At 23.9% G+C, this 12,406-nt stretch overlaps 2 protein-coding genes across 2 annotated transcripts; one reads left to right on the top strand and one right to left on the bottom strand.

Annotated features, from left to right (window-relative positions):
• Window positions 1–971: 971 nt before the first annotated feature.
• On the bottom strand, window positions 972–2,741 carry LOC127277784 (uncharacterized). The gene is made up of 3 exons (XM_051299157.1): window positions 2,659–2,741; window positions 1,681–1,845; window positions 972–1,537 (listed from the first exon to the last, which is right to left on the bottom strand). The coding sequence occupies exons 1-3, from the start codon at window positions 2,675–2,677 to the stop codon at window positions 1,245–1,247; spliced, it is 477 nt and encodes a 158-aa protein (XP_051155114.1). The 5' UTR covers window positions 2,678–2,741; the 3' UTR covers window positions 972–1,244.
• Window positions 2,742–6,648: 3,907 nt separating this feature from the next.
• LOC127277778 (E3 ubiquitin-protein ligase RNF113A) lies at window positions 6,649–11,949 on the top strand. Its single transcript, XM_051299149.1, has 6 exons — window positions 6,649–6,815; window positions 6,932–7,005; window positions 7,255–7,458; window positions 10,581–10,797; window positions 10,912–11,107; window positions 11,261–11,949. The coding sequence occupies exons 1-6, from the start codon at window positions 6,710–6,712 to the stop codon at window positions 11,511–11,513; spliced, it is 1,050 nt and encodes a 349-aa protein (XP_051155106.1). The 5' UTR covers window positions 6,649–6,709; the 3' UTR covers window positions 11,514–11,949.
• The last annotated feature ends 457 nt before the right edge of the window (window positions 11,950–12,406 follow it).

Genomic DNA, 12,406 nt, shown 5'->3' with positions numbered 1-12,406 from the left:
CATTTCACTATTTAATTTGAAAATGAAAATAACAGAAAATCAAAGACAATGTGCAATTCGATAATTAAAAAGTGACAGCTTATAAACATAACCTAAAATGCATGAGAAAAAATTTGTCGATAAAATCAATATAGCCGAGCTTTTTAGAAGGTAGATGGCAGCACTCATCTATTTTCTTTCTTTAAATTTTTTCTGAATCGTTTTTATAAAAAGCAAAACTGCCATCTACCTTCTAAAAAGCTCGGCTATATTGATTTTATCGACAAATTTTTTCTCATACATTTTAGGTTATGTTTATAAGCTGTCACTTGTTAATTATCGAATTGCACATTGTCTTTGATTTTCTGTTATTTTCATTTTCAAATTAAATAGTGAAATGGTCTCCGCAATTGTACTATTACCAAAATATCTGAAAAAAATTCGTTTAATTTTGAGTCGATTCAATTCGGCCATGATTGATATAAATTGATTAAATTTTTTGCATCAAAAAATGAGACCGTTTCGTGTATCATTTCTAAAAATGATACACAAAACGATCTCTTTTTGATATAACTTATGTGCATCAAAACGTTGCAATAGAAAAAGATACAACCAAGTTTACTGGTTAACCAGTACTGAACGCCAGTACTGAGCCATTACTAATGACCAGTACTAATAAACGTTATCATCCCAAACATATATGCCAGTATTGGTTCAATATTGGCGATCAGTACTTTGCCAGTAATTGCCAGTACTGGCGCAACACTGCGCCGGTTGTAAATTTTCGCTTGTGAAATATAAAAAATTTTCGATTCGAATTCGAACTGTAGCTGATTTGAAATCTTCGAATAGTTCGAATTCGAACTCGAACTATTCGCACATCTCTATAAAATCCTTTATATCCCTCATTTTTTATCTATCTTTTCAAATTTAATAAATTAAAAAACATAATTTAGGGTAATCGCAATTAAATTAGAGTAATTTTACTGGTTTCACATTGTTAACATATCACAATACTGATGATCAATGATTTTATTAATTGAACTATATACAACATAGTAATAAATATAATAAATACATAAATAATAAATAAGCTTTGTTTTTTCAAATCATCAGCACAAATTCAACAGACGAGTTGGTCATTTTATTTGAATTCTCAACCGATGAAAACTCATTTTGGTACGAATTGAATTGAATATACAAAGGGTTTCACTAAATCTTACTTAGTTTCAATTACGAATTGGACCTTGCCAAAAAAAGTTAATTCATTTCAATTCATTTGGATTCCTTACTACTTTTGCCTTAACTTGTAAGCAAACTAATTGTTCATTATTACTGTCGGAAAGTTCAAACGTAACAGTAGCTTTCTTTACTAAATAAGTCGTTGGAGGTATTGCCTTTTCTAAAGCTACTGTAACTGTATCTCCTATCTTTAAAGGGCATTTGCCTTTTTGTAAAGAATCACAAACATTTTCTGTTCCAATGTTTAGGTAATATTTCTTTTTACTTCTACCAACGTTTACATACATTTTTGGCTTTAATTTATCCGTTGCTGTAGCTAAAAAATAAATAATATATAATGTTAATATATATAAAATAAAAATACAATTTGTTCTTTAAAATTTTCTTATTCAAGAAGTTAAAGTTTTTTTTTTATTTAAAATTTTCAAATTTTTATTTTATGGTATTAAAATTGCTTACTTGCGACAAAATCCATTTCCAGTTTCAATGAGGTGCCTCTTGTTAATATACAAGGAGAGGAATCACATCCGGCAATTCTGACATCAGTAGGAGCTGTTATATTTCCTTTACAGCTTTTAAAGATTTTCGATTCAACAATTGCAATGCAGGAAACAACAGCTAAGACTACAAAAATAATGTATAATATAATTAATTCAACATTACAGTACACGCTGTATTCTATGGAAACAGAAAAATCAAATTTTTTTTTTTATTTCAATTTTTGTGTTTTTAGATACGAATTTAAAAAAAATGATTTTTCTGATTATATAAACTAATTAAATTCAAATATTGCTCACAAAATTACTGAAGAAAAAAAAATAATTCTTATATAGGGAATTTTCAATAAAATTGGAGACAGCTTTCGAATTTAAGGCAGAAGGAATTCTATAGAACATTCGGAAAACTGTAGACCTTCAAAACAATCTGGCATTTTTTTTTTAAGTTTTCTGTGTCAAATTTTAAAAATCTAACGATAATTTTAAAGTTAATCGAAAATTTTGAAAAAATATAAATGATTATGGAAAATTTCGGTTAACTTTAAAATTGTCGTTAGATTTTTAAAATTCGACACTGAAAACTTAAAAAAAAAATGCCAGATTGTTTTGAAGGTCTACAGTTTTCCGAATGTTCTAGGTTTCCTCTGCCTTAAATTTGAAAGTTGCCAGGTTCCAATTTTACTGAAATTTTTAAATTTTTAAATTCGTAGCTAAAAACACAAAAATTGAAATAAAAAACAGCTTTTTCTTTTTGGAAAATGTTCAGTGAGGTATATATAGGTATCTCGAACAAATTGCAATAAAAATCGGCGAAAGGAACCAACTTTTGAGGGTTTGAAATTGTTTCCAGGGTACATAGTAGATTTTTTTTTGTTGCAATGTATGATAAATGTAAAATAATTATGAATAAATCTATAGATATTAAACAATATTTACTTACCTATTAAAAGTCGAGTCATCGTGAAAATAAGAAATAATATTAATATAAAATAACAATAGCTCAACTTAGTGTTTTTTTGTACAACTTAGTAGTACAATTCAGTAATAATTTTAGATATCGAGTCTTCTTATTTATAGTGCAGTACAGTATTAAATACACCTGTGTTATTAGTTTTCATTGCCAAATAATAATAGTACAAACTATTTCTTAATTAAAATTAACATAACAATGCGTAGTATAATTTACGGTGTCGATTGTAAACAAAATTATATTAAAATTAATTAAAATCAAAGGTAAAATTTAACATATATTGCACAGAGAAATTAAAGTTAACATATTATTAAATTTAAAAATTAATTAATTATAAAAGTTTAATATCTTCGGTATCACATACCTATTTCATATAAATAATATTTTTTGATGAAATATATAGTGTGAGTGCACCAATTACAGCGCGTTCATAAAAAATAACTTTTATTACCATTATATTTAATATATTACTTCTGCAAAATGATTAAAAAATTATTTGAGATCAAATTTTTTCTCTCGCCGTAATTAAAACATTTTTAAGATTTCCATTTGCTCCAATTAGCGGTGGGCAAAGTATCTTCAAAATACACATAATTTTGGTCACCGTAATTGATACACCGAAATAGAAAATTACGGTATTAGTTTTAATTTTTCATTTCCAATAACATGGAATATTCCATTGAAATATTCGGAATATTTCATCCATATTCCAGTAATATTAAAATGTCCGACCTTCGGAATATTCCACTCGAATATTGAGGGAATATTCCGTTGGAATGTTTGAGGAATATTCCGTTGGAATTTTGGAGGAATATTCCATCAGAATATTAAAAAAATATTTAATGGAAACATTGTACGAATATTTTTTTAATAATAAAAAATCAAATTATTATTACTGATTTTATAATGTTTCTACCTTCTACGTATCAATTTTTTTAATTTTGTCTTCATTGAAATAAAATACGTTCAGTTATGTAGAATTTATATAAATTAATTCTGCAAATTAAATTTTGAAACATTACAAAAATAGTTTTTAAATAAAAATTTCAAATAATTGATTAACTTTTCATAAATTTCAAATGCGTATTCCGAAAAAAATATTCGTACAATGTTTTAATTAAATATTCCCTGAATATTCTGATGGAAATATTCCTCTCATATTCCAACGGAATATATTCCTTCTATATTTCAATGAAAAATTCCATCAATATTCCAATGGAATATTCCCTCAATATTCCAGTGGAATATTCCGTAGGTCGGACATTTTAATATTCCTGGAATATGGATGGAATATTCTCGGAATGTGAATGGAATATTCCGTGTTATACGGGATTTTTGTTTAATAAATTTTATTTTACTTTAATACAGCCTTGACCTATATTCATCAGTAATATTTGTTTTTTTTTTTAATCAAATAACTGAAATTTAGGACACGCAGGTGTGATTTCAAGTTCAAATTAAAAGAAACATAATAGCGATCATGTTTTGAAATACACATATATATATATAATATAGTCACAGCTTTTACCAAGATAAAAATTATTCTAATTTCCCATATGTCCTCATTTTAGACACTTTGTGAATGTTTTTTTCATCAATAATTACACCGTCCGACAAAATTCAACTTTTTTTTGACCCACAAAAAAATCCAACTTTTTTGGAAACTAGGACCCAAAAAAAAAATACCCGTGTCTGACCGTTTTGCTAGATCAAGTCATTTGTGGTTTTTAGGGGTGAAAACAGCCCCTAAATAAAAAGTGACAAGATATCTTTTAAAAATTATTAATATTTTATAAAACTTGGTATCTAGGGGTTTTCGGGGTCGCTGATTATTAATCTGATGTCAGATTTTCAAAATTCAAAATGGCGGATTCAATATGGCGGTCAAAATTTTAAAAAGTTATTAAATTTTTTTTAAACCTTGATATCTAGGGGTTTTTTGGGTCGCTGATGACGAATCTGATGTTAAATTGTCAAAATTCAAAATGGCGGATATAAAATAAAAAATTCTTAAAAAAACATTTTTTGTATAAAACAATTCAAAAATACCCGCCGTGAAAATGACTTTTTACGCATTTTCACAGTCCAGAAATAATGTTCATCTGATCGAAATTTGAGGTATAAAAGCTCCTTAACGACATGTGGGAGAAACCCACGTGACCTAGTATGGGAAAATGTGTTTTGCAATATCCCAACTTTCTCTAAAATGAAAAAAGATTTCAAGCTAAAATTTTGAGGGTTGATAGATTTGGGTACAATGCACCGCGCTGTTCTCCTGAAAAAACTTAATTTTGCGTTAAATTATTTAAAAACTAATTTTAAAAAGTTTAATTTTTAAACGAAAATGACAAAAAAGATGGCGGCGCATACACAGACGTTGCTTGAGTGTGTCAGTGCTCCAGTAAACAGCGCCAATTCGAGCGAGTGGCCGCTGAATGAACTATGATTAAATACATTATTTTACTATTTATTGCTTTATTTTTATTATTTTTACGTAAATGAGGAGAACAGCCCTATGCTTTGCACCCTCCAAAATCAAGTCTTGAATATTTTAACCCGAAATCATTATTTATTTCAGAGAAAGATAGAAACCACAAAAAAACGTCTTTTGCCCACATGGCCTTAAATGTCTGCAACTCCCTCCATTTATTTAGAGACGCCTACTTTTTCCTCAATTTTTAAATAACCGAATTTTTAATTAACATAATTTAAAATTACAAAAGTGTTAATAAACCGAATTTAAATATTTCAGAATTTTTAAAAAACCGAATTTTTATAGTTCCAAATTTTCAGTTTACACAATAAAAAAATAATCGAAATACCATTGGTTATAATTTTTATGTTCTCGAATATTAAAATTACAGAAAATGAAAAGAGCAGAAGTTTCACTTGACAGACTTTCTGTTCAACCTAATTGCGATTGGACAAAATTTTAAGAGAACAGAAATTTCAGTTAACATAATTTCAATTTTGCAGAATTTTTAGTTAACATAATTTAAAATAAACAGAAATGTCATTTGACATAATTTTTATGTTCTCGAATTTTAACTTTTCCGAAAATAAAAATAACAGAAATTTAACTTGACAGACTTTCTGTTCAACCGAATTGTGATTGGACAGAAATTTAAGAAAACAGAAATATCATTTGTCATAATTTTAATTTTGCCGAATTTTTAATTTACAGAATTGAAAAACAACCGAAACACCATTTGTCAGAATTTTTATGGTCACAAATCTCAGATTAACCGAAAATGAAAACAGCAGAAGTTTCACTTGACATACCAAATCCATTGTGTATTCATTGTTTAAACAATCATCAACAATGGATTTATTCTATCAAATGAAAGTTCTGCTGTTTTTATTTTCGGTTAATTTGAGATTCGAGAACATAAAAATTATGACAAATGACATTTATGTTTATTTTTAATTATGTAAACTAAAAATTCTGCAAAATTGAAATTATGTTAACTGATATTTCCGTTATCTAAAAATTCTGTCCAATCGCAATTAGGTTGAATAGAAAGTCTGTCAAGTTAAATTTCTGTTATTTTTATTTTCGGAAAAGTTAAAATTCGAGAACATAAAAATTATGTCAAATGACATTTCTGTTTATTTTAAATTATGTTAACTAAAAATTCTGCAAAATTGAAATTATGTTAACTGATATTTCTGTTCTCTTAAAATTTTGTCCGATCGCAATTAGGTTGAACAGAAAGTCTGTCAAGTGAAACTTCTGCTCTTTTCATTTTCTGTAATTTTAATATTCGAGAACATACAAATTATAACCAATGGTATTTCGATTATTTTTTTATTGTGTAAACTGAAAATTTGGAACTATAAAAATTCGGTTTTTTAAAAATTCTGAAATATTTAAATTCGGTTTATTAACACTTTTGTAATTTTAAATTATGTTAATTAAAAATTCGGTTATTTAAAAATTGAGGAAAAAGTAGGCGTCTCTTTATTTAGAGTATTGTACGTTCCCAACCCTGGTTAAAAATACAAACAAACAACACACAACATGGTCGATTCAGAATTACAAGAGAAAAATTCTACTTTTTTATTTAAAAAGAGAAAATCTAAAAATTTATCTGTTCGTAAACGAAAAGGCACTGATTCCGAAAATGGTAAAGTTTTAAATAATTGTACAATACATAAATGGAGATTTTATACAAGTGAATTTGTTTTGACGTCTTAAAACGATTAATAATTAAAATTATAATAATATTTAATTTATTTTCAGGAAGCAGTGAAGATGACACAACAATTGTTAAAAAGGAGAAAAAAATCGATTCAAAGAATCCCTTGAGACAAAGTGTAAGTGTCAAGAATTTATTTTTGTCATACCTAACCTCAATTTTGTTTTGAATAATTAAGTTTTTATATGTTACGGATAAATGATTATATTATTATGACCTTTATTTATTGTTAATTATTCTTAAAATGTTTACATATATATAAGTATTTTGGATCGATTATTTGTTTATTATTATTGTTATTTAATTTTTTAGAAACTAAATTTTTTCTACTTTTTTTACGATTATTTTCTTTTGCTTTTATTTATAGACAATGAAATATCGAAAACAGAAAAAATCAGTTGATTCTTCCGAAAGTGAGGAAGAAAAAAGTGTTTCAGTTTCATATAAAAGTCTTGCGACACCAATGCCAGTTGGACCTCAAGATCAAGGAGCAACTGCAACACTTGAAATTGAAACTGAAGTTGATAAAGATGCTCAGGCTATTTTTGAAAAGGCTCAAAAAATAAACAAGGTATTTAGAAGAAAAAAAAAAATTTCTCTTTCTAATTTTTTTTTGTTATTTAATTATGCTTTCAAATAGTATCAATTATTGCTATTATTTTGCTCTTAAAAATTTATTTTTATGCTTTATATCTAAGAAATTTTTTACTTAAGCTCAAAAATTATTAAATTCTACAAAAATTTAAGTTTATATTTTCAAAAATTTTAATATCCTTTCAAAAAATTCAATTATTTTAAAAATCTGCAGTTAAATTTTACCAAATTTCAATTATTTAACATCATTGTAATTAAAAGTCATGAGAAATTAAATTATTTTCAAAATTGTAATTTTAAAATAAAATAAATCCAAGTAAATTCTTCGAAAATTATTTTTGAAATTTTGAATTTAAAATCATATTTATATTAATGTCAAAATTTTCATTTGCAACTATTTATATTAAATTCAAATAATTATATTATTTATAAATCGTTTTATCTACAGCTCTTTGCAATTTTTTTTTTATTTTTTATCTACAAATTTTTTTTCAACGTTTCTTAATCAAAAATTATTTTTGAAAAAAATTTTCCTAGCCAAGAAAATTAGTTATTTTTCACGAAGATGAAGTACACAATGTTTATGATAAACGATTTTTAAAGAAATAAATTTTTAAAATGAAAAATTCTTTAATTTTTTGCCTAAAAAATTTTTTTTTATAATTTGTTGATTAATGACAACAAGAAATATTTTTTTAGGCGAAAAATTATAGAATTTTTCATTTTTAAAGATTATTTCTTTTGAAAATCGTTTATCATAAACGTTGCGTACTTCAGCTTCGTTATTTTTCTTTGAGTGAAAAATATATTTTTTTTTTCAATCATTGATCATAAAATGTGCCTTTAATTCTGATCGTTCAAATGAAGGAACAATTTATTTACTACTTTTTTAATTTCAAAATTTATGATAGAATTTTGCTTTCTGTATTCAAAAATACATTAATAATTAAATATTTAACGAACTTTTTTATTCATAAACGTTAAATTTTATTTTATTTCGTGACCCGAATGAAATGATCAATGATGATTATTAATTACTAGCAAAATTAAACGCGCGCAAGCGCGCCAAATTGAGTATTTAATTGTTTGTTATAAAGAAATTAAAGATTAATATTATCAATAATAATTTAATTTATTAGAATATTATTACATATTAAATGATAATAATGGAAATTATATGTTTACAGGCCTCGGATTATACGACTTTTTCCGACTTTTTTCAAAAATACGACTTTTATCGACTTATTTTAATAAAATGCGACATTTTTTTTCATTTGAAAAAAAATGTAAATAAAATACATTTTTTTATTATAAAATGTAGATCTTCTTTAGATCTTCTTCAATTCAATTATTTAACAAATTTTGAACTAAAATGATTCTTCACTAAATTATTTATTTTTAATAATTTTAATGAAATACATCACAAATTCAATTATATAAAAATTATTTTTTCAATTAAAATTTTTATGAAATTTAACAATTGTTTATAATTTAAAAAAAAATATCACAATAAAATTGAATTATTTTTTAAAAATTTCAATTTAAAATAAACTAAAATTCAATTATTACCCGAAATTTTAATTCAAAATCAATTAAAAATCCAATAATTATCCAAAATTTTCAATTTAAAATTTAATTATTTACCAAGTTTTCAATTTAAAATGAAATAAAATTCAATTATTTTCTAAAATTTCTATTCAAAATTAATTATCCAAATTTTCAATAAAAAATGAACTTAAATTAAATTATTATCCAAAATTTCAATTAAAATTCAATTATTTCCCAAAATTTTCAATTCAAAATGAACTGAAATTCAATTATTTTCCAAATTTAAAATCAAATAAAATTTCATTATTCTCAAAAATTTGAATTCAAAATTAATTGAATTTTCAATAATTTTAATTTAAAAGCATCTAAAATTTAATTATTTTTAAAATTTTCCATCGAAAATTTTTTTTTTGAAATTTAATAATTTCAATTATAACTCTAAGGAAATTAAATTATTTTTAACTATTTTAATAATATTCTTTGAAATTTCAACTATCTGAAATCATTTTTCAATTAAAAATGATTTTCAAATTATTGTATTTTGTCCGCATTTTCTAATAAATTTTTAGTGAAATCATCTAAAATTTTAATTACAAAACACTTAAAGTTTCAATTAATTTCAAAAATCTCAATTTTAAATCTTTGAAAATTCAATTAAATTTAAAAAATGTTTTTCAAAAATTGTTTGATAAATTATTTTTAGTTCTGTAAAATTTAATAATTGTTTGAAAATTAACAATATCTTTTGAAATTTAATTATTTCTAAAAATTTTAACTTTAACCCTTCTAAAAGGATTATTATTAAAAAAAATTTTTTATTTAAAAATCTGTAAAATATTTTTGTTAAAATAAAAAACAAATCCACTTTTTTTGGAATATAAATCGACTAAAACGACTTTTTGTGTCTTTAAGTTGATTCGAGGCCTGTGTTTTTATAATTAATATTTAATAGGTATTCGTTGGCCCCAGGTACCTTAAAAATTAATTTTTAAAAATAAATTTTTTTCAAATTACTATCTTGTACGAAATTTCCTGGCGCTTCTTTTTTCTCATCATAAATTTTATACAATTTTTGAATCAATATACAACTTTAAAAAAAATTTCGTTGGTAAACGTTGTGTACTTCAGCTTCGTGAATTGAATTTTCGAATTTGGAATTTTAAAGAAACTTATTCCGAAATTTGGAAACACAATTATACAACTTTGGCAAAAATGAGAAAAAGAATTGTCAAAATTTGACACGTCATAAGATTATTATTCAAAAAAACACGTGAAATCAGAAAAGGCCAACTTCAAGTTAGGACAGAAGGACAGACCAAGCATTTTATTATTATATAATAATAATAATTAATAATTAATTTAATATTATTATTGTTATTAATAATATTAATATTAAATTAATTATCATTAGACCTTTCAAATATGTATTTGTTAACTAACAATTTTTAATAAATATCCTTTTTTTCAAATATTTAAAGGAGAATTACTATTTTTGTAACGTTTTTTTCTTTGAAGTTTTAATTAATATTTATTTATTCTTTTTCTTTTTAGGAGCTCGAAGGTAAAGAAGACGATAAAATATACAGAGGAATAAATAATTATGCTCAGTATTTCAAAAAGAAGGACTCAGCTGCGGGTAATGCATCAAGTGGAATGGTTCGAAAAGGACCAATTCGAGCACCAGCAAATTTAAGAGCAACAGTTCGATGGGATTATCAGCCAGATATTTGCAAGGACTATAAAGAAACTGGATTCTGTGGTTTTGGAGGTTTGAATATTTTTTTTTTCTCTCTTTATGTAAAATTCTAAATCTCAATTCTTATTCTATGGATAGAATTTTGTTTTTTTTTTTTTTCGAAAATAATTATTTATTCCTTTACAGATAGTTGTAAATTTCTTCACGATCGATCAGATTATAAATTGGGTTGGCAATTGGAACGTGAAGCAGCGGCGGGTAATAAAAATGACAGTGACAATGATGACGATGATGGAAAATATGAAATTGACAGCGACGAAGAAACTTTACCGTTTAAATGTTTCATTTGTCGGAATAGTTTTAGTAGACCCGTTGTCACTAAGTAAGTTTAATTAATTTAATAAAATTATTATTAACATAATTCCTTATTTGTAAATTAATTAATTTATTTAGTTATTGAAAAAAATTTACATCGTTGATTATTGAAGTAATCAAAGTCTATAAAAATTTTAAATGATTGAAAAATAATTTACAGATGTAAACATTATTTTTGTGAGGTTTGTGCCTTGGAACATTATAAAAAAAGTAAAAGATGTTTTATATGTAATGTTCCCACGAATGGTGTATTTAATCCAGCAAAGGAATTAATGGATAAAATGGAACTCGATTCAGATGAAGATGATACAAAGGAGGAAAAAAGTGATAATGAATTGGAAAATTCTGATGAAGCCGACAGCGAAGAAGCGGCGAAGAAAAAACTTTCTCAATGGCAACCAATAGTTTCGTAATTAAAGTAAAAGAAAATTATTTTACTAAATTAATTAATTTTTCGAAATATTTTACATTAATTTTTTTTTTAAATCTAAAAAATTGATATTTTTTAATTTTTAAAAAAATTCCCTATGTATATATATTTTTTTTCTGGTTTTCTCTTTGATTTTCTTGATTTTTTTTCCTTAGTATGATTTAGAAAATTAAAAGTTCAAATTTTAGAACTTTTCTTTTTTTTTGTTTTTTCGTTCGATTATTTGAATTTTCACTATTAATTATTTATTTAATTATAATTTATTTCATTGAAAAGTCAATAAAATAAAATAATTGAATCAAGAAACCTGTGAGAAGCCAAACAAGTGTTTATAATTTTATTTTACATATATATGAATTATGCAAACTTTATTTTTGATCTCGATAGAAAAAAAATATTCGATATTTGTCTCAAGTTTTATTTGAAAAAAATAGAAAATTAATCTTTCAAATAAATAAATAAATTGAAATGATTTTTAACATTTATTCAAATTAAATATTAAACCCTTAAAATTTTTCTTTTGTTTATGATTAATATTTTATATTATTCACTGCATTTTTTATTGTTCTCATGATTTTTCTGGTATGAAAAATAAATTCTAATTCTAAAATTGAATTCGTTAAACTTATTTTTTTTATCTATTTTTTATTAAAAAAAAATTTAAACGAATTTGAAATAATTTCAAAAAATTTCTAAAAAAAATCAATATAATTTTTGTAAAATGTGTAGAGAAAAAGTGGAAAAAAAATAAAAAAAAAAAAAACTTTTCCTGAGACAAAATTATAGTCCTAATTTTACAATTGAATTTGTAAATTTTTTTTTAATTATAAAATTTAATAGAATTTTTTCTAATAGTAAATTTAAAAAAAGAAATTT

The sequence above is a fragment of the Leptopilina boulardi genome, unplaced genomic scaffold, assembly GCF_019393585.1.
Source record: "Leptopilina boulardi isolate dan_hultmark-lab unplaced genomic scaffold, ZJU_Lbou_2.1 LbouV2_179, whole genome shotgun sequence".
Taxonomy (NCBI): domain Eukaryota; kingdom Metazoa; phylum Arthropoda; class Insecta; order Hymenoptera; family Figitidae; genus Leptopilina; species Leptopilina boulardi.
Note: the sequence above shows the minus strand (reverse complement) of the source record. Positions and strands in the feature narration are given on the sequence as shown.